The sequence below is a fragment of the Ursus arctos genome, unplaced genomic scaffold (genome assembly GCF_023065955.2).
Source record: "Ursus arctos isolate Adak ecotype North America unplaced genomic scaffold, UrsArc2.0 scaffold_12, whole genome shotgun sequence".
Taxonomy (NCBI): domain Eukaryota; kingdom Metazoa; phylum Chordata; class Mammalia; order Carnivora; family Ursidae; genus Ursus; species Ursus arctos.
Window position 1 is genome coordinate 71,935,565 of NW_026622786.1, and position 21,082 is coordinate 71,956,646.

General features: G+C 46.5%; 1 protein-coding gene across 1 annotated transcript; it reads right to left on the reverse strand.

Annotated features, from left to right (window-relative positions):
- Positions 1 to 606: 606 nt before the first annotated feature.
- ERMAP (erythroblast membrane associated protein (Scianna blood group)) lies at positions 607 to 10,275 on the reverse strand. The gene is made up of 10 exons (XM_026497477.4): positions 10,189 to 10,275; positions 9,649 to 9,988; positions 7,528 to 7,644; positions 6,956 to 6,988; positions 5,927 to 5,959; positions 4,154 to 4,174; positions 3,350 to 3,370; positions 3,226 to 3,252; positions 3,106 to 3,132; positions 607 to 1,446 (listed from the first exon to the last, which is right to left on the reverse strand). The coding sequence occupies exons 1-10, from the start codon at positions 10,273 to 10,275 to the stop codon at positions 722 to 724; spliced, it is 1,431 nt and encodes a 476-aa protein (XP_026353262.2). The 3' UTR covers positions 607 to 721.
- Positions 10,276 to 21,082: the final 10,807 nt, after the last annotated feature.

Below are 21,082 nucleotides of genomic sequence, written 5' to 3' on the forward strand. Positions count from 1 at the left end.
CGCGTCTGCAGCTGGGAGTCCCAGCTCCCTGACTGCGCTCTTGAGGCTTTTCGGGACTGTGGCTACCACGTTTGAGATCCCCGCACCTGGTGAGCATCAGGAGGTAAGCTAGCTTTGAAGACTGTACGTTAGCTCTAGACGTCAGGAAACTACGCTGTAAACGAGCATCGAGGACACAGAAAGGGATGGCATGTTTCCCCTCCAGCTTCCCCGCCCCGTGTTCCAGGAGAAAGAAGGAAGAGCATGTGACCCAAAACATGTTTACTTTTAAAAAGCTGGCTTTGGGAGCTAGAAGTCTGCACTCAGAGAAGGGAAAAAAGCCATTCTGGAGGGGACAAGAGAGAAGTCAGTGACTAGGCACCATAACTTCAGGACTAAAAGGTCAAGTGCAGGATGAGGCAGGGTGAAGTTCCTCTAAATAGCTCCTCGAGCAGAGAACCCCTGTATCTCGGTGACACACATTCACCGTCATCACCTGAACCTAATCTGACGGTTCGTTTGGTTTTCAAGAATTCTTCCTGAGCAATGGGAACTTTAAAGTCCCCAGAAGGATGACAGAGTTTAGAACTGAGTCCTGGGTGAAAGGTGGTTTGAATCAAAATCACAATGTCTAGATCTGGGGAAAGGAGATGGCATGTTTCGGAGTCGGGCATTGGGCCAGCAGACTGAAATCCAGGGCAGGGCGCTGGGCCATCAGGGGAGCAGGTAATGAAGAACGGCCCTAAAAAGAAGGAACCTTGAGCCCCTGAAGGGCTGGGGCAAGGTCAGAGGGCCAGGGCAGGATCATATCCCCGGGTGGAAAAAGCTCTGATGCCTGAGGTGGGAATAAAGAAGGGTCCACATTCATGGCCACGTCTCCGTTTGCGTGGCCTTTTTCTTCTGGCTCCCGGCCAGGTGACGGCTCTGATTTCTGGAGTTCCGAGCAGATGATTAGAGGCGCTGTATTTTTCCCTCCATCATGAAGGCAAGGCTCAAAGAAAGGGCGAAGGGGGCCAGAGAAAGTATGGGTGAAAGTAAAGATGTGGGTTCTGCTGGTCACATTGTAGAAGGAAATGATGCCTGCTTCATAGTCCAGGAAAATCCCCACGCACCGCGGGGGCTCCTTGAGGCGCAGGGTGGTCTGCGGGGATGTGAGAGCTTCGTACTCCTTCTCGCTACTCTGGCGGACAAGCCAGTGTCCGTTGGCGGGCGTGGCGGTGACCTTCCCCTTCCTGCTCACAGACTCACTACACACCCCCAGGGCCCATTTGGTCTTGTTTCCCACGTCCACCTCCCAGTAGTGACAGCCCGCCGTGAAGTACTCAGCGCCCAGGACGCTGACGACGAAGTCAAATCTCTGGGGGCCATCGGGCACAGGCTGCCTTCTGTCTCCAAGCTTCACACATCTCCGGTCCTCAGACAGGATGAGTTTGGGATGTGCTGTGTCCGGGTCCAGGGTCACTGCCACTGCAGAGAGTCACGGACAGGTGAGGCTGGGGAAGGCAAGGTCTTAGGGGATCTTTGGGTAAATTTGGAGGGAAAGATAATCTCTAGGTCTGTGACCACTGTTGTTGGCCTATTTGAGTTCATGGTTCCCCCTCCCCTGTATGCAAGGGAGCCAAAGAAAACTGTCTTCCAATCTCCTAGATCTGCTAGCAGTGTATTAAGTTGAAGGAGGACAAAGTATTTCATCTGTCTGTGAAGCTGCCTTAATCCTAGGAGACACTGCCTTTGTCTCTGATGGTCCCAAGGAATCTAATGTATGACAATAAACACAGGCTTTGATGTTAGACCCAGTAGCCAGCTCGGCTGTGTGAGTCCCAGCTCTGCCGCTTGCTGCTTATGTGACCTTCGGCTTGCTATTTATCTCCCAGCTTCAGTTCCTTCCTCTGTAAAATGGGAGTGGGGGCAAATTTGTACAAATTTGATGAGCTAATGCGTGAGATGGTGCCTAGTTCACACAGTGACTGTGTGATGCCCATTTTGGTAGTTAAAATCATTGCTTACACTCGTTATTTTTAAATGGTAATATAGAGAGAAGGATTCTTCTTTAAAATTGTGGATTACGAGGGTCACAGTGAGTCTCCCCCCTTCCCCAAGTACAGAAGACAGGCTCTTCTTGGAGAGTGAACCCGTGAAACCCGTACTCAGTCAAGGTGGTGGGGGTGAGCCAGACCACGAGTGTCGGAAGGGTCGAATGCCAACCAAGGTGATCTGGTGTTCTCTCAAGTGCCAACTCATCAACTCTATTGGACCTGCCTGAAGGAAGCCGTGTGAACAGAAGGGGGATGAGCAGCCGGAAAATTGACAAGGACTGCAAAGCAGTGAAAATAACAGGTCTCATTAAAATAGCAGCAAAAAAAAAAAAAAAAAAAAAAAGCCAACTACTTAAGAATAAAATGAAAAGAGATGTGCAGATCTTTTAGAATAAAACTACAAAACCTTTTTTGGGTCTGCATTGTGAGAGCACGAGCCTCACCCATTCTCTTCTCTGAGAATCTCAGTCACTGCCCCCCAAGAAAACTGATCTTTGAAGAAGGACGTAGCAGGTGTGTGGAAAGAAACAGGAGTACTGGCTGTTGGTCCAGCTGTGGATAGGAAGGACTTCCCAGACTTGAAAGCATGGAAGGGACTACACAGGAAAAGTAGAATAAATTTGACTATGTAAAAACAAAACACTCACACATCAAAAAAATATCATAAGGAAAGTTAAATGAAAATGAAAAAGTGGAAAAATAAGTTGTGAAAAATAAGACAAAGGACTAGTATACTTTATACAGAAAGAACCCTCACAAATCAAAAAGTAGCCAGGACAGGACAGGAGCAGACAAGTCACGAAGATAACATACAAATAACCAATACACTTACGATAAATCTCAAAAATCATAGAGAACCCATAAGAAGATCAACATCTATATTTATCAGTGTTCTAAAAGAGGGGAGACTTTCTAATCTAATCTAATCTAATCTAAATCTAAATGTGACCCCAAAAATCACAAAGATTTTTTAAAATTTGATACGCAGATAAACAGATTTGATTTTAAAAAGCTTTAAATGACAGTCTGCATTCCACAGGACCGGAGCCAGGGGCTCCAACATGTGGATGCCCTGACTGGTGTAACTTACCGAAGTGCAGCCTCGCCCTCCTCCAGCCTGAAAGGCGTAAAGGGGATGCTTGAATTAAAAGATAGAAAAACGGAGAACTCTTGGGGCGTGGGGGCCAAGGGCAGGGAAGGTGTGCCTCACCTGAGTTCGCTGCAGCTCTTTTCAACTCTATAAAAGAAGAAAGAAGGGGGTGAGCTATCGCTGGAAATACAGACTCAATGGGAGATCAGGTGGTACGGGCGTTAGAAGAACACGGGACACTTACTCAGTTCACTCCGGAGCTTCTCTGAAGAATAAAAACAGTGGCATCAATCAGAACAAGGGCTTCTGCGTGCCCAGAGCGCTGCAGTCCCATCCCAACCACCTTCCCAGGTGGGATCTCAGTGCGCTGCGCTTCCCCGCGACGGGGCTTGCAGCAGCAGGGGCTCCCAGCCGCGGGCCAGGGCTCCCCAGCCACACGGCGGGGTCAACCAATTCCTGGGTCCACCAGAACTTCCCAACAGACCGAGTCAATAACACATCTCCTGCATATAAGCCATGACAACGTCAACATCTGTAGGATGTTGTGGGAGAAGAATAAAGTGTGAGTTCATTTAACACCATCACCCGTTCCCTTTTCCTTAGGTATGTTTTCGCGGTATAAAACAAAACAGACATGTTGTCAATGTCTGAAGATGTTTTGGTTATAAGGAGGTTCTCATATGTGAAGCGGTGGAAAACACTGCTCCGCACATTCACTTTAACGAGGATTCATGTGCTTCGGATCCCTCCGAAGGGAATGTCACGCCTAGGGAATGAAAAGGGTCTCCCAGGCGGCTTCACCTATGGGAGGTGAAGGCTTCCTGGTAAAACCTTTCCCAGGGAGAGGGCAGAAAACAGTTCTATGGGAAAGAGGAACAGGGAATATTTGAGCAGAGAGGACTTTGAGAACCAGTACATCTGCAACCCCCATGGCCTCAAGTACCCCTGCCCCCCTCTTCTACCCCAAGAAGTGAAACCCAGACACTCATCCTAAAGCAAAGACGTCAGCAGAAGGAGGTTTGCGGCACGGATGAGGAGTGGAACTTACTGAGGGCTTTATGGAGTCTTCCTAAAAAACAGAAAAAGGCACGAGTGAATAGATGGGGCTGCTTTATCCCCGGGACGCAGGAAGGCTCATCACTCCATCCCCCCTGGTGGAAGGGGCCATGACCAGCCCGTGGGCCCTGGAATCAGTCGCATCCCTCAAAGCTCGGACTGCAGAGCCCGGTGGTGCTGGTGCCACTTTCCCGATGACCCGGGCTGCCCAGAACTTTGGGTTCTCCTTTCTCTGCCCCCCCTTTCTGTCCGGCTCCCTTTCTGCGGTCCCCATGAGTGTCTGTGTGTGTGTAACTGCGTGCTCATGAGTGCCTTACTGCCCTTTAACAACCTGCTGCCGGGGACAGCTGTGCCTAAAGACTAGCTGTAGGCCTAGCCTTGGCGCGTCGCCGGGGCTCTGTGATTCTCGACGGTGCCGCCCTCGAAGTACTACGGAGAGACTGATACATTTGGAGATCCCAGGTTTGGGGACATAAGCTGTAGGCTTCTGGGGAGTACTGAACTTGTGGCTTTTCCGGGAAGGCCATCAGCCCACATTGTCTCCCAGCGCTGGCTCTGCCCGAGAATTAAAGTTACACATCGGGGTCCACTGCAAGGCCCTGTGCTAAGGGCTGGTCATGGGTTAGGCCTCGCACACTCGGGCAGTGAAACTGCATATGATACGGCCCCTAAGGAACTTAGGGTTTCTTTTTACTCTTCCCATTATTAATAGCCTCCATCTGTTGTGTCCTGTTATAATCCTCCACAATGTGAGGTGCCCATAATTAGTAGCCCCACTTTATAGAGTGCCGGACTGAGGCTCAGAGGGACAGGGAGATTAGCCCGGGTCCTCCAGCTAATAAGTGGCCAAGGAGGCGGGATTCCAACCCACGTCTGTCTGCCTCCCAGTCGGAGGCCAGCCTCACTACCCCACACTGTGCCTTCCGCCCTTGGACAGAATGGCCATAGCGCCCCTGGGGTGTGCGCGCCCACACTTTCACCACCTGGGAGGAGAGGAGATGCGGAAATCAGTGCAGACGGAGCCATTTCTGAGCCGGGGACTTGTCTTCCCAGCAAGACCTTCCAAGGGCAGAGCCCCTGTTTTTTTGCACCCTGGGTGTGTCTTTTACTCACAGTGGCCCAGGGCAAACGCTCAATTAATGAAGATGAAAGATGGGAAGGGAAAAGGGTACCAGACTTCGTAATAAGAAATTTCTAGGTTGTCTATTTTAATCCTGAAAACAATCAGGTGAGGGGACTTCGTGTTCCCATTTTACAGATGGGGAAACCAAAGCTCAGAGCAGTAAAGTGCCTTGTCCAAGGTCAGTAAGTGGCAGACCGGTGATCTGAGCCAGATGTCACTGAGCCAGTCATTTTCTGTAGAGCCTGTGACCCTCCCATCATATCAGGGTGCCTTTCTCAATGCAAAAGTCGTATGGATTTTTGAGATGTTCATACACCCCATGTGACCATAATAATACCTTTTTAAATAGTAACTAGACCTTCTTTTCAAGTACTTGGTGGAAAGGCTGATGAAGGAGCTCAGGACAGTCAGACCTGTGACTGTTGACCAAGGGCATCCCCTCACCATGGCTGCCCTATAGCCCCTTGATATGGGAAAGTAGATTCCAATAATATCAGTGGAAGGTGTGTGTGTGTGTGTGTGTGTGTGTGTGTGTGTGTGTGTATCATGTATGTATGATAGACTGTCAGCATTCATGTAGAAGTAGAAAGAATATGTTCTTTGTTATTTGTTCCCTACTCTTTATTCTATACATATAATTACCTTTTTCTTTTGCGTGGTCTGAGAGAAGATTTTCTAGAGGAAGAAAAGTAAATGAGATTCCGTGCCATTACTTTGAGGGTCCCCGACTCCTACTGAGTTCACCCGCTCTTGAACCTCCCTATCTCCACCTCCCTGACCCAGGCTCTCACCATCTCTCATCTGGATGACAGAAATGGTGCCCCCCCAAGCACCCCCCACATCCTGTCTTACCCCCTCTGGCCCTTTCTCAACACCGCAGCCAGAGAGCGCTTCTCAAAGCACAATTCTGGTCAGGATTGCCCCGTTCACTGCTTTACCACCGCTCCGAGAAGGAAAACCAAAAACCCTTCACGTGCTCTGCAAGGCCTCCCCTGGCCTGACCCCTGCAAAGTCCACGGCCTCACCCCGTCACCTTTCCCCTCACTTCTGCACTGTGTGTCTTTCGCATGTCGTTCTTTCTGCTGTGGAAGGTTTTCTGTTCCCTCTTTCTCCAACCCTGCATGTCTTCCAGATCAAACATCGCTTCCTCTGGGGACTCCGCTCCTGTCCCTCAAGTTTGGTTGGTTGGCTCCTCCTGGTTCTAGTCTTTGCAGCCCTTAGAACATCCTTTTGTGGCGTTGATGCATATTTATTTGTGTAATTACTTCACTCATGTATGCTTCCCTGACTAGACTGAAAACTGCAAGAAGGCACAGACTGGGTCTGCTTTTACACGGCATGGGGGCCCCAGCGTCTAGTATAGTCCGCGGTGCTTAGTAGACGTTACTGATTGTTTGTCGAGTGAATAAAAGCTACCCTCACGTTACAGCTACACGACTCCCACAGAATGAGACCAAGCAGTGAGTTCACAAACGAAAATCACCAAACATACCGGAAGCAGCTCTGACAAGTAAGAGTTTGCGAAAACTGGACAAGTAAAGCCGCCCCACCACCCTGCCAGCAAGCACAGCAGGGACTGGCATTTTCAGGTATACAATTTAGATTCATGGGCACTGGGAGCACGAAATGAACAAAACACAGTAACATCCCCACCCAGCTCAGGACACTTACCTACCTCCATCACCTGCTCATAGAGAAGCTTCTCTGGAAGACAGAGAGAGGTGTCAGCTCAGTGTAAGGAAGGGCTTTTTCTAGGAGGCAGGGTTGTCCAAAGATGGCCCAAGCTGCCTGAGTAGGACTTTGCTCCTTGTCACTGTGGGCGTGAGACTATTTGAAAGGATTAGAGGGTCTTCAAACCATCAGATGGGGGAAGGAGTACTGGATTCTGTGACTTCCAGGGTCATTTGTCACCCTGCGATCCTGTGAAATTCAACCATATTTATGGGGTTCTATCTAATGGATAGAGTTGAATTTCTTAACTAACTAGAAGGCTGGCATGATCAGTTATTTTCTGATTTATCAAAAGATAAGGATTCACAGCTCTGCCCAGGAGTTTTCTGCAGTTTCTCTGACCCTCTCTGCACTGGGAGTCCCCAAGCAGGGCTCTCCCAGTTCTCTCTCAGCCATGTTACAGGGTCTCCAACCTATGGATGATTCATGGCCACGTCTACTTCTTCCCGGCCATGTCCTCGAGAAGCCCGTCCCACTTCTGGCCAGCCAGGACTCCCTCACCACTTGGTTACCTTTTGATCTTCTTTGCTTCCAGATGAGGAAAATGCCCACGATGATGAGAACCCCCAGGACAGGCAGGACCACAGCCAGAGCCACTGCGGAGGAGGAGATCCTCCCTGGAGACGGGGCTAAAATAGAAACCACCAATGGCCACCCTCAAAGAGACATCTGACAGCTTCTCCCATGCCAAGGACCCCACTTCAGAGTGCAGATGACTCAAGCACACCCAACCGTCTCCATCGGGTCTAGGGAGAGACCTCCAGCCAAGACTGGTGAGGGTCTTCGCTTCTCTCAGTAACCCCCACCCTGGATGACCCAGGGATGACTTTAAAGTGAGATGTTCATTTCTTAGGGGTAGTTTTGATGGTCCTGCCTGAAGACAACGGGTTCAACTCCACTTTTCAACTGCAACCTTGGCCTGCCCAATATGGAGCCATTTTCCAGGGACTTTGGAGGATAGGAGGGGCTTCCTCCAGGATCCTCTCTAGTCTTCTCATGAGCACCCACCTGTCTCCCCATCAAGTCCTCACTCTGCTGTGAAACAACAGTCAGTGAGTGACATCTTGGCCCTGAGCCCTACCAGCAGGGGCAGAACAATTTCTGCGGCGTTACAGGAGCAGACCTAAAGCCCAGGCAGGAAGAAAGGAGAAAGGAAAAAAGAAAAAAAGAGCAGAAGCAGCTCTGTGACCAGTGGGAAGAGCCTCAGCTGGATGCGAGGCGTCACTCAACACTGTGCGACCCGGGGCGAGGGACTGGGCCTCCCCAAGCCTGGTTGACCGTCTACAAAATAGAGACAATATAATCCCTGTCCCATTGGGTTGCTGGGAGATTTAAAGAGGTCAGGCAAGTACAGCACTTAGCACTCAGTGACAGTAGTCAGGGAAGGGAGGGGGACAGAGGGGCAAACAGAAGGGATTCACAGAAGTCATGACCCCTTCTCATCTGGGACCCCAGGCCACAGCCTGTCTTTCTTGGCTTCAAAACCACTCTGCTCTGCCCCACGACTCTGTGTTTCAAGGGTCTTTAAAAGATTCATACCCCTTGGACCCCTTAATCCTACTTCCAGAAATGCATTCTAAGAAAATAATCAGAATCACTTCCCAAACTTTGCGCAAAGATGTTCACTGCACCATTCATTATAATAGGAGGAAAAATTGGAAACCGTCCAGATGTCCAGAAACGGGGCTTTGATTAGTTTTATTATGCTATAACCACACAACGAACTACTATGTAGCCCTTAAAAATCATGTTGCAAAGAACTACTGAAGGACATGGGCAGAAAATGCTCGTGACGTTGTAACTGAAGGGGAAGATACCCAGAATCCATACCTGCAAACACACGCACACTCAGAGACGCAGACATATGAGAACGTCTTCAAAGAAATGCCCCAAAAGGTTAGCGGCAGTTCTAATTTATGACCTAATAGGCCATTTTTGGTTTCTTTATAATGTTCATCCTTTTTTCAAGTTTTCTACCACAAACGTGTGTTACTCTTAGAATTTAAAAAATTTGAAAATTCTTTATAAAGTTTCCACTAAGGTAGGAGTTCTCGCCAGGGGCTTCAAGCCCGTTTACTGCCCCGGCTTTTACCTGCTATGAGCATGGCCGTGGTCTTCTCTTGGCCGAGGGCCAAATTGCGGACGGTGCAGGACACATTTCCCAGCGTGCTGTCCCTGACTCTGCTGGACACCGCTATCCGGAAGAGCCCAGCTTCCAGGACATGGCCATCCGACAGGGGACGAAGCACCCTGCCTTGAGGGTCTGTCCACTCGGCCAAAGGCTGTGGAAACCATCCCGCGGACCTGCACACCAGCTGGATCCATCCAGCGTCGTAGCCCTTCACGTGGATGTAAGGGTCGGAGCCTAGAACTGGAGGGGGACGGGGGCAAAGACGCCTGGCAGTGGGGGCGCGGTCCCGCCGGAGCCCTGCCCCCTCCCCGCAGCTTCCCGGGGAGGCGGGCTGTTCGGGGCACTTGCGCGCCTGCCCTCTCCCCACCCCCAGGCTCCTCCCAACCTTGCGAGACAGTCTCTGGCTTCATCCTCACACCTTCGCGAATCCGCCCCTAGGGTAACGGCATCCCCCGATTCAGGTCTTGGGGGCACCTCCGTCCCCCCTTTGAAAATGACTAACCTGCCACCTGCAGGGTCACGGTGCCCTGTCGAGTCACGTTTCCGATCTGGACCTCGCATCGGTACGGCCCTCGGTCCTCCAGCCGGACGCGGCGGATCTCCAGGGACACGCTCCCCTCTCGGGGGTCCCTCAGCAGCGCCGTCCGCCCCTTGTATTGCGGCATCACGCCTTCCTCGCGGTCTCTCCCGTCCCGGAACACGTGCACGACCTGGGAGCCGTCCGGGCGTGGGGACCGCAGCCAGGTCACCACGGTGGGCACAGTGACCGGCCACAGGGCGAGCGGGCAGAGCAGCTGGGCTGTGCCTCCTAGCGGGGCCAGGTGGTAGTCGTCGGCGTCCCCTGTGCGGTGCGGACAGAAAGGGGACAAGGGCGTCAGGGAGGGACCAGAGAAGGGAGCTGGGCGTAGGATGAAAGGGGTGTCTTGGCGAAGAGCAGGGCCAGGGAAGGACACTGGAAAGGACGGAAGGCGGTTAGAAATAAGGCTCCCTTGTTCCTGGGAGTCGTTCGGCAGACGTCCCAGGCAGGGAAAGAGCTTCTCCAACTCCTACCTGACAAGGGCGCGGGCAGCCGGAGGAACACGAGTGCCGCGAGGCCGCCGGAGAGCCAGAAGCCAGAGGAACTTGCCATCTCCGACCGAACTAGGACAGATGCAGGGAGACACAAGAAAGGGCTGGTGAGCTTGACGTGGGCCTGGGCGCGAGGTAAGCAGGTGGGGTGCAGAGGCAGGCTGCACAGCCAAGGCTCCAGAACCACACAGCCCACAGGTGGAATCCCAGCCCTGCTACTTACCTCCACGTCAACTTATAACTTAGCTTCTCTGGGCAACCTTGCGACTGAGACTCTGTTTCTCTGTCTTTAAAATGGGTATAATAACTGTGCCTCCTGGCAGGAGTATTGTGAGGATTGAAGGAGGGAAGTGCTCAACGCGGAGGCTGGTGTCATGGGTGTCTATAAATGCCGTGAGTGAGGGCCATGGAGACACGGAGAGTGAGACACTGAGTGAGACTTGGAAGGCTTAGGGAGGAGTCTGGAAGAATGGGGACTTACACCTAGGACTAAACAGGTGCACACAAGAATACAGGCTTCTTCTAGCATTCAGTGTCCGAAGCCAGACTTGGAAAGGGCCTGTTGCTGGCCACTCTTCCACCCACAGGGGATTCAAGTCTTGGCTCCACTCAGGTACCAGCTCCGTGTTCCTGGGAACATTGTTTAATGTCTGTGGGCCTCCACGGCTTAATCTATAAAGGTGGAACCTTCTTCCCAGGTTCAAGGAGACAGTGCATGGAAAGCTCTTGCCACAAATGCCTGGCAGAAGTGCTCAGTGAATGTGCTGTAGTCGTTATTACTAAATCACCGAGCGCAGGAACCACAAGCACACCCCAGAGGGTTCCCTACTAGAAAACTCTCTCCCCACCTACTTGCTACTGCCAGAAATTCCTTTAGTAGGAAACAAATCTTTCATGCCACAACTCGGGATGAAGTTTAAATGTAAAGATACTCGAGGAAGTGGGGCAGCTGGATGGCTCAGCCAGTTAAGCATCAGACTCTTCAGGTCATGATCTCAGGGTTGTGAGATCAAGCCCCTCCTCCAGCCCTATGCTGGGCATGGAGCCTGCTTGAGATTCTCTCTCTATCTGCCCCCCCAAGCCCCAGTTGCTCTCTCTCTCTCTCTAAAAGAACAAACAAATAAACAAAAAACTTCCAGAAGAGATAATGTCTCTTAAATTCTCCCCAAGATTTCAAATCCTTTTCAAAGAGGAAGGTTTTTGTAGAAGTCATCAGGCCAGGCCCCTGAAGGTCTTGGAACAGGGCAGAATGGGACTCGGAGGAAGTGGGCCGTCAAAGGGAGGGTGGGAACCTGAAGAGGGACTTAAGCTTTGAACAAATTTCCAGTTCGGTTTCTCTCATGGCAAACAGCACACTGCTTTAAGGTGGTGTCGCTTATGTTTTTCAGTCATGATGTATGTAACATCCATCTCTAATCCCCTGGGGCTGCAGCTGGCAGCCCAGCACCAGGACACAGCGTGGTCAGGATTACAGTTAGGACTTTTTCCCCCCTCTCTCCCACCCATTTTCCCGCAGTTACCAGCTACTCAGAAATTGAACAACAGAAGTTAGGTCAAGGAGAAAAGCTCTCTGCCTTAGCAATTATCACCCAAGGTGGGGCGTCCAGGTGGCTCAGTCGGTTAAGTGTCTGCCTTCCGCTCAGGTTATGATCCCAGGGTTCTGGGATCAAGCCCCGCATAAGGCTCCCTGCTCGGTGGGGAGCCTGCTTCTCCCTCTCCTCCCCTACTCGTGCTCTCTATCACTCTCTCTCTCAAATAAATAAATAAATAAAATCTTTAAAAAAATTATCATCCAAGGTGGAAGTAGGCAGGGCCCAGGATCCCTGGGAGTTACCCCAATCCCCAAACCCCTCAACTAGAAGGTGCTTTTGTAACACCCCTTGGGTAGACATGCCCATAGTGACACAGAGCTCCACGCTGAACCACGGCTGCTTGAAGTCAAGTAAGAGGAGACCCCCACAGCCCCATCTTCCGAGATTCAGATAGATTATTAAGTGTTTAAGAGGCTGGGCTCTAGAGTCAGCTTGGGTTCCAGCCCTGGCTCTGCCATTACCTGGCTGTGTGACGTTAGACAGGTTAGTTAGTTAATTAGTTAGTTAGTTGGTTAGTTAGTTTCTCCAAGTCTCCTCTCAATTCACACATGAAATGAAACTAATAATAGTACCTATCTCATAGCTAGGGCTATAGTGAGGATTCACAGAAAATACATGTGAACTCATTAGCACCAGATTCTAAAAATAAAAAAAGCAAATGAAGTCCTTCCATCACACTGTCACTCTGTCAGAAGGCAGCTGAGGTGGCTTGAGGAGGGGAGTCTCCCTGAAGCACATTACCACGTTCCTGATGAACAGAAAGCAGCTGTGGGAGCAGACTAACCCCGGGGAGGATGACATCAGAAGTAGGACATTCACTCTCTAGTCAAAAAGAGAAACGCAAATTAAGACCACGGTTAGATATGTTTTGTCTTCCTTTCAAATTATCTAATATTTTTTTAATCTCCAGAATTATCACACATGCGGGCAAACCAACTCCCTTGTTCATTGCTAAACGACTGTCACAAGGATAATTTAGCCATAAGTATTAAGCGATTTATAAATATGCAGAAGGTTTAACCCAGTAATTTCACTTCCAGAAAAGAATCCCATAGGAATCAGTAAGGATGTGTGTAAGGATTTGCTGGTGAGAACGCTCATCACAAAGTTATTTTTGAAAAGGAAAAACTGAAAGAAACCCAGAAGTTCATTAAAATGAAAAGAGTGAACTATTTATGATACATTCTTGCAGTGAAATACTATGCAGCATTTCATAATCATGTCATAGGACAATCTTTAATAGCACTGGGACATTTTTACTATAATCCAAACCAGTAACTTTGAGTACAATATACATAGTATGATACCATTTAGGGAGAAGGTGCTTAGAAAAAAGAAGGCAGTGGGGATTAAAGGTGGCCTTATACTCCTCTACATTTTCAAAATTTTCTACTTGAATACATATAACGTTGATGATCAGAAAACAAATACAGTGCATATTAAAAGAAGGAGGAGGAAGATGACCAGGAAGGAAGGAGAAGGAAGAGAAACAGAGTAAACTTTGAGCAAAGGCACACACAGCCCAGGAGGCAAAGAAGCACAGTTGAAAGTGACCCCCACCCCCCACCCCTCCGCTCCCGGGGTCCACAGCCAGAAGCCGCAGCCACAGCTGCTCAGCGGGCCCTCTTCTCAGAGCTTGGAATGGAAACTAACAAGTGCTGCTAGGTCTTTTATTTCAGATTTTCTTATTTGGATGTGATAACCATCGGGTCACCATACTCATCTCCAGGATTCATCCTTCTGATCCGGTTGGCCAGGATGGCCCCTTCTTCAGTTAACATGTATCCATAGTATAATAATCAACACTATATTAATGTAGGTTCGGATTAACACTAAACCATGAATATATTTTTGAATTGCTAATATTGTTCTAGATTAACATAGCTCCCATTTACTATGCCTGTGGGTACTCTACATATATCGTCTTTGGTACTGACGATAACCCTGAAAAGTCGGTATTATTTTCCTCGTTTTACACCTGGAATAGGAAAGGCGATCATGCACACACCAGGGTATTATGCAAGCACACTGACAGGATTCTTTCTGGAAGTAAGTAGAATATAAAACATGGATCAGTAGATGAAAGAATGAAGGAGGCATTCACCTGTAGCATGAGACACAAAATAGGCAAATGACTTCCTCACTTTTCAGAGTGATTATCATGGAATTCCTTTATGAGGAATGTCCCCCTAATAAATATATGATCTCACTTCCTAAAGTTCAATATACATACACAACTCGAGGACCATTGACATCTTAACAACATTGAATGTTTTGGCCAATGAATATGGCTTATCTCCCCACTTATTCACACCTTTCATTTCTCTCAGCACTATTTTATAGCTCTCAGTGTATAAAATCTTTTGTCAGCTTCGTTCCTAAATATTTAATATTTGATGCTATTGTAAATGGTATTAATTTCTGATTTTTCATTACTAGCATGTAAAAACACAGCTGATTTTTGTATATTGGTCTTATATCCATGCTCTTGCTAAGTTCACTTGTTAGTTCTAGGAGTTTTTCTGTAGCTTCCATAGGATTTTCTACATAGATGATGACATCATCTGTGAATAAAGAAAGTCTTCCTTCTTCCTCTGTAATCTGGAGGGCTTTTATTTCCTTATCTTGCCTTATTACACTGGTTCCTTGCCTTGTTCCTAGCAGAACACATTCCTTCTTCACCATTGGGTGTAATATTAGCCATAAGCTTTTCATAGATGCCCTTTATCAAGTCAAGCAAATTCCCTTCCATTCCTAGTTTACCGAGAGTTTTTATCAGGAATGGATGTTAAGTTTTGTCCAATGATATTTTTGTATCTACTGAGATTATAACTTTTATTTATTTATTTTTATTATGCTCAATTAGCCAAAATATAGTACATCACTAGTTTTTGATGTAGTGTCCGACGATTCATTAGCTGTGTATAACAGCCTGTGCTCGTCACAACACGCACCCTCCTTAATACCCATCACCCAGTTACCCCACCACCCACCGCCTCCCTTCAGTAACCCTCAGATAACTTTTAATTTTTAGTTTGTTAATATAGTAAATTACATCGGTTGATTTTTAAAATATATTTTTAAAGATTTTATTTTATTTTATTCGACAGAGATAGAGACAGCCAGCGAGAGAGGGAACACAAGCAGGGGGAGTGGGAGAGGAAGAAGCAGGCTCATAGCAGAAGAGCCTGATGTGGGGCTCGATCCCATAACGCTGGGATCACACCCTGAGCCGAAGGTAGACGCTTAACTGCTGTGCCACCCAGGCGCCCCTGATTTTTAAAATATTAACCCATCTTGCATGCTGGGGATAAACCCCAGTCAATCATGAAGTACTATCCTTTTTCTATACATTTGGATAAAATGTTTTAAAATGCTAAGAATTTTGCCTCTATGTCCACTGAAAGACAGGGTCAGTATTTCTCTTGTAATACCTTTTTCTGATTTTGGTAATTAAGAGTAATGCTGTCAACATAGAATGAGATGAGAAGTATTCTCTCCTCTTCAATTTTCTAAAAGAGTTTATGCAGCACTGTTATTATTTCTTCCTCAAATGTTTGATGGAAATCACCCAGTGAAGCCATCTGGGCCTGGAGTTTTCTTTACAAGAAGGTTTATAACTACACATTCAATTTCTTTAATAAACATGGGGTAACTCAGATTATCCACTTTTTTTTTGAGATTTTATTTATTTATTTGAGAGAGAGAGTGTGTGTGTGAGACAGAGAGAAATGGGTAGATAGATCACGAGCGGGGGGAAGGGTAGAAGGAGAAGCAGACTCCCTGCTGAGCAGAGAGCCCGATGTAGGGCTCGATCCCAGCACCCTGGGATCATGACCTGAGCTGAAGACAGATACTTAACCAACTAAGCCACCCCAGGTGTCCCTATCCACTTCGTCGTCGTCTTCTTCTTCTTCTTCTTCTTCTTCTTCTTCTTCTTCTTCTTCTTCTTCTTCTTCTTTTTAAAGATTTTATGTATTTATTTGACAGAGAGAGACAGCCAGTGAGAGAGGGAACACAAGCAGGGGGAGTGGGAGAGGAAGAAGCAGGCTCCCAGCAGAGCAGGGAGCCGGATGGGGGGCTCGATCCCAGAATGCCGGGATCATGTCCTGAGCCGAAGGCAAGACACTTAACGACTGAGCCACCCAGGCACCCCACCTATCCGCTTCTTCCTGAGTGAGTTTGGTACTTCGGGTCTTTTAAGAATTTGCTTCATTAATTAATTAATGTAGTGATGTCACCTCTCTCACTCCTGACACTGGTAATTTGTGTCTCTTTTTTCAGGATGAGTCTGGCTAGAGCTTTATCATTTGTATCGATCTTCTCGAAGAACCAGCTCTTGGTTTCACTGATTTTCTCTAATGTTTTTCTGGTTCCTACTGTATCAGTTTCTGCTCCGCTTGTTAGTACTTCCTTTCTTCTGCTTCCTTTGGGTTTGTCTTTTTCTTGCGGCTTAGGTCACTGATTTGAGATCTTTTCTGACATAGTCATGTAGTACTATAAATTTCTTCCTGCTATTGCTTAGTGACATCTCACAAATTTTGATATGTGGTGGTTTTTATTCTCATTATGTTCAAAATACTTTCTAATTTCCCTTTTGATTTCTTCTCTGACCTATGGGTTATTCAGAAGTGTATTATCTAGTTTCTAAATATTTGGGAACTTTAAAGATACCTTTCTATTATTAATTTCTTTTTCTTAAGGATTATTTATTTTAGAGAGAGAGAGCACGTGTGCTCACACAAGCACGAGTGGGGTGGGGGGGACTAGAGGAAGAGAATCTTCAAGCAGACTCCCCGCTGAGCACGGAGCCAGACCCGGGGCTCAATCCCACAACCCATGAGATCATGACCTGAGTTGAAACCAAGAGTCGGGCACTCAACCAACCGAGCCACCCAGGTGTCCCTCTGTTATTAATTTCTAACTTAATTCCATTGTGGGCAAAAAACATACACTGTATGATCTGAATCCTTTTAAACTTACTGACTTGTTTCACGTGCTAGCATATGGTCTATTTTGGTAAATGTTTCATGTGCCTTTTTTAAAAATGTGTATTCTGTTGTTGGGTAGAGTGTGACTAGCGTGATGTAAGATCTTAGCTTTTTTATTAAAGATGTGAATTTCATTCATAATCTCATCTGAAAAGAGCAAAGAGTAAGCCAGTGGGAAAATTCTCAAGAATCTAAGGCTAAATAAAACCAAATGGTAAAGGAAAAGCTGGTATCCCTAGTGAATGGAAGGCTACAGTCAAATGGCTTGGTTTTAGTCTTGTCTTGGTCCCTAACTTACTATGTGACTTTGTAACTTTCAGCAAATCACGTAAGCTCTTAAGCCCTGGGTTTCCCATCTTTAAAATGGGAGATTCACTTACATTTGTTGAGTTCATTGTAAATTGGGAAGAACCGAGAAGTAAAGAAATGTATTTGCCTTTTGATCCAGTAAGAAATATTCTGGAACTCTACTCTAAGAAAGGAATCTGAAAGATAGAAGGTTACATGATCTCAGCAGTATTATTATAATAGTGAAAAACTGGACTACCGACAAACACATCAGTGAGGAAAATGACTAAGTAAATTATGGTTCATCAAGCCTAAGTTTCAAGTGAAAACTAATAATGATGTGTTAAAATCAAAATACAGAATGACCTATTTACAATGATTATACTAAAGAGTGTTTAAGGATGAAGTTGAGAGGAAGTCCCATAAAATAGGAACAGTTAATAATTAAGGTGTTGGAAATATGGACAATTTTTTCTCATCTCTATTTCCCAACTTATTAATAAAGCATAATATAACAATAAAATATGTAACACAAAACTAAATTTAGCAAAAAGTAAATTCATTTAGTGAAGGAATTTTGATGGAGTACCAAATTCCTTTCCAGCTCTAATATACTGTAATTGTGCTTCATAAAAAGGAAAAACTATACATCTAGAGTGCTTGTCTTTCAGTTCTTTGCTAGAAATAATTTGGAAACTTGATGCTTCAGTTTACAAAATTGTTGAGTTAGGAGGAGGATTAGTCAGATTCTAATTTTGAGAGCCTTCAGAGGACACAGCAGTGGGGAAGAAGAACCATGGTATTCAACATGCATTTTCACGTCTGATGGGAAGAAGAAACCTAAGAACAGGGAAGGAAACTAAAAGATGGTAGAGAGGAGACAGGATAGAAGAAAAAGACTGAAAATAGAAAAGGGTGAACAGATAGTGTGTGGGAGTGGTCGGTCACTGGCTGTCCGGATGCCACCTCTGGTGTAAGTCCCCATAGTCAGCACGTCCCCCGAGAACACTGCTATATGTAAATACGTATTTTTTCATTGCTTTATCAGAATTCTTATTCGTTTCTTTGTACTCATCCAACTTCAAGGAACTAAAAGCCCTCTTTCCTCACTCTGTCCCCTGGTTGTGGCCTCAAATTCCTTCAGACTCTGTGAGCCCCTCACATTGCCCTCTGGGATAGACGTTTCCTGCCCTAACAGGCACCCACCAGTCAGCCAGCTCCAACCCACCTCCGGGATGGCCCCATAGCATTTCAGCCATTTAAAAAAGGTTTTTAGGGACGCCTAGGTGGCTCAGTCGGTTAAGCGTCTGACTTTGGCTCAGATCATGATCTCAGGGTCCCAGGATCAAGCCCCACATAGGGCTCCCTTCTCAGCACGGAGTCTGCTTCTCTCTCTCCCGCTGCCCCTCCCCCTGCTTGTGCACGCTCTCTCTCTCAAATAAATAAATAAATACATCTTTTTAAAAAAGGTTTTTATTAAATAAAATGCATTGCTTTTTCTATCCTACTTATCGTAGAAAATCTGGAAATTACCCCCCAAAAATGGCTAAATTGTTTTTAATCATTTGTAATCCCTCCACCCAGTGCTATGTTTCTTCAAATATTTTTTCTGTGCATATGTGTAACTTTTTTTAAAACTTGGACCAGAGCATATATACTGTTGACATCTGACATTTTCCCTAAGCACCACATTATGTACAATTTCCCATACCATCAAATACTCTTTTAATGACTTAAGTCTTCCATCATGGATATCAGAGAATTTTAAAAATAATTCTATATTGTAGGATATTTAGGTTTTCTGACACATTGCTATTATAAGCATTGCTACAATTGATAATGCATTGAGGGCCAGAGTTAGAAGTCTTAGCCCTAATCTTGGCTTAGTCCCTAACTAACTGTTGACTCTGTAACTTTAAGCAAGTCACTTAAACTCTCAGGCTTTGAGTTTCCCATCTTTAAAATAGACTTTTAATGTACACTACCAAATTGCCTTCTAGAAAGGTCAGATCCATTTACCAAAGTTAGGAAATTCCCACAGTCTTCCCATCACAGGGTTTTATGTTTTTAAAAAATCTTTGTCATTTTAATGAGTAAAAAAAATGTATCTCTTTTAAAAGAATTAATGGTGTTTTATTTTAATTTATATTTTTTGATTACTTATTTGTCATTTGGGCTTTGTCAATTACCTGTCTAAATACTTTGTCCATTTTTTTATGTGGGCCTTTTTCTCTTCAATGGTTTACAAAATTCTTCATATAGTAACAATTTTTTTCTACTACACATGTTGGGAACGTGTTGTCCCCAGGTTTTCATTTACATTTAGGTTTTAAAGAGCTTAATTTCAAAACTTTTAAGTCAGAAAAAAACACACAATGGAAGTTCCCTTGACAACTTCAAGGAGGCTAAGACGAACCTGGAAATCTACAAATGGTCAGTCTAAATGCACCCAGCACAGGACCTGGCTAATAATAAGGGCTAAATAAAAGATGGTTGTTATAATGAATAATGATAACAATAATACTTCAATGAGAGTCTTTCGTCAAAACCTATCCAGCCCCGTTGTCACTCATCCTTTTGTGCTCACTTCCCCTCCCCCCATTTCATCCTCTAAAATGTGAGTGATGAGAAAGGGGATAGTTTCTCCAACAAATGTGAGGATCCTGAGAAAGTCAAAGGACTAAAAAGATTGAAAAAAAGAGAGAGGGAGAAGGACTCACCACCTTTGGAATCGAGGGCCCTCTGTCCCTCACCAGCAGAGCTGGAGTCTCCAAGCTGGGAACGCTCCCTCCGGCCATTCAGGGAGATGAGGCCTCAGGCAGGGACATCAGGCAGGGCTACGGAGGCGAGCCTGGGAAGAGTTCACCTTTTTATTCGAAGCCCAAAGAAGCCTGAAGCCAGGGGCTCCCCCTGTCCCACACACTTCCCTCTAGCCGTGTCCTATACACCAACAAGCCACACCCTGCCTGTCTGCTCCTGATAAAGAAACAGAGCAAAGAGGAGGCTCCCTAAAAGTGAGGGAACGTCCCAGGGCTACCCCTGTAAGGGACCTTTGCCCCTTGGCCCCTTTCCCTCCACGCTGAGTAGTGACTCCCTTCACTATGTTTCAATCCTGTCACACTCCCTCTGACAAGCTCGCTCCCCTTTACTTTCCATATTACAGTGAAATTGAAGATTGGTCTCACAGACACCCTCCAATTAGCTCCCTTCATTAACGCACTACCTTTATCTCCAGCTGCACCCCGACGTGTGCTTTCTGACAAACGGACTTGCTTACTGTCTCCCAACATGTGATAAACCCTTTCCTGCCTGTCTTGCTTTCATAATGTCCATAACTCTACATTCATAATATCCACGATTGTATCCTTAACAATGCATTATGTATTTCTGAATTTTATACAAATGGAGCACATTGTACATAATTCTCTGTGATTTCCTTTTTTCGCTCAACCTTAGTTTCTGAGTCTAGCAGACACCTGTGGTGGCTCACACCATATGCCCTCAACCCCCTCTCCCCCGCAACCCTTGCCCGATTCTGGGGTAGTGAAACTTGCAGGCAAGCTGCCAGCAAGCCACTCAAAGGCCACAGTGTCTCTTATCTGAATCTGGCCTCTGCAAAGGCTGGGAAGGCTCTTCAACCTGTACGCAGCCCAGGGGTTCAGGAACCTTACTTAATACCCCAGGGATCAGCTGAGCAGGGACGGCGTCAGTGGAAAATGCTCCAGCCTCACACCTTTGAGGGACAATTCTGCGCTGTATTCTATACGATACCTCAGAGTTCCCAGAGGGAATGAGCACAGTAGCCCAAAAGACATCACTAGTTCAATAATGCACATTTTAGTGCTTTTTCTTCCTTGTCTTCTCACTCACCATTTCTGATTCCTGGGATCACCTCCTAAGTAAACTCTTGCACTGAAGGACTCAGTTCACACTCTGCTTTTTGGTGGAGTACAGATTAAGATACCGAAATTCATCCAGATGGATTCACAGAGCTCTA

Excerpts from the sequence above, each read along its gene's own strand:
- ERMAP (XM_026497477.4), bottom strand. The coding sequence starts at position 10,275 with ATGGCAAGTTCCTCTGGCTTCTGGCTCTCCGGCGGCCTCGCGGCACTC. Across the intron at positions 4,175-5,926 it reads AGACCACGCAAAAGAAAAAG|GAAGACTCCATAAAGCCCTC; the intron begins GTAATTATATGT and ends TCTGTTTTTTAG. Across the intron at positions 3,253-3,349 it reads GAAGCTCCGGAGTGAACTGA|AGTTGAAAAGAGCTGCAGCG; the intron begins GTAAGTGTCCCG and ends CTTCTTTTATAG.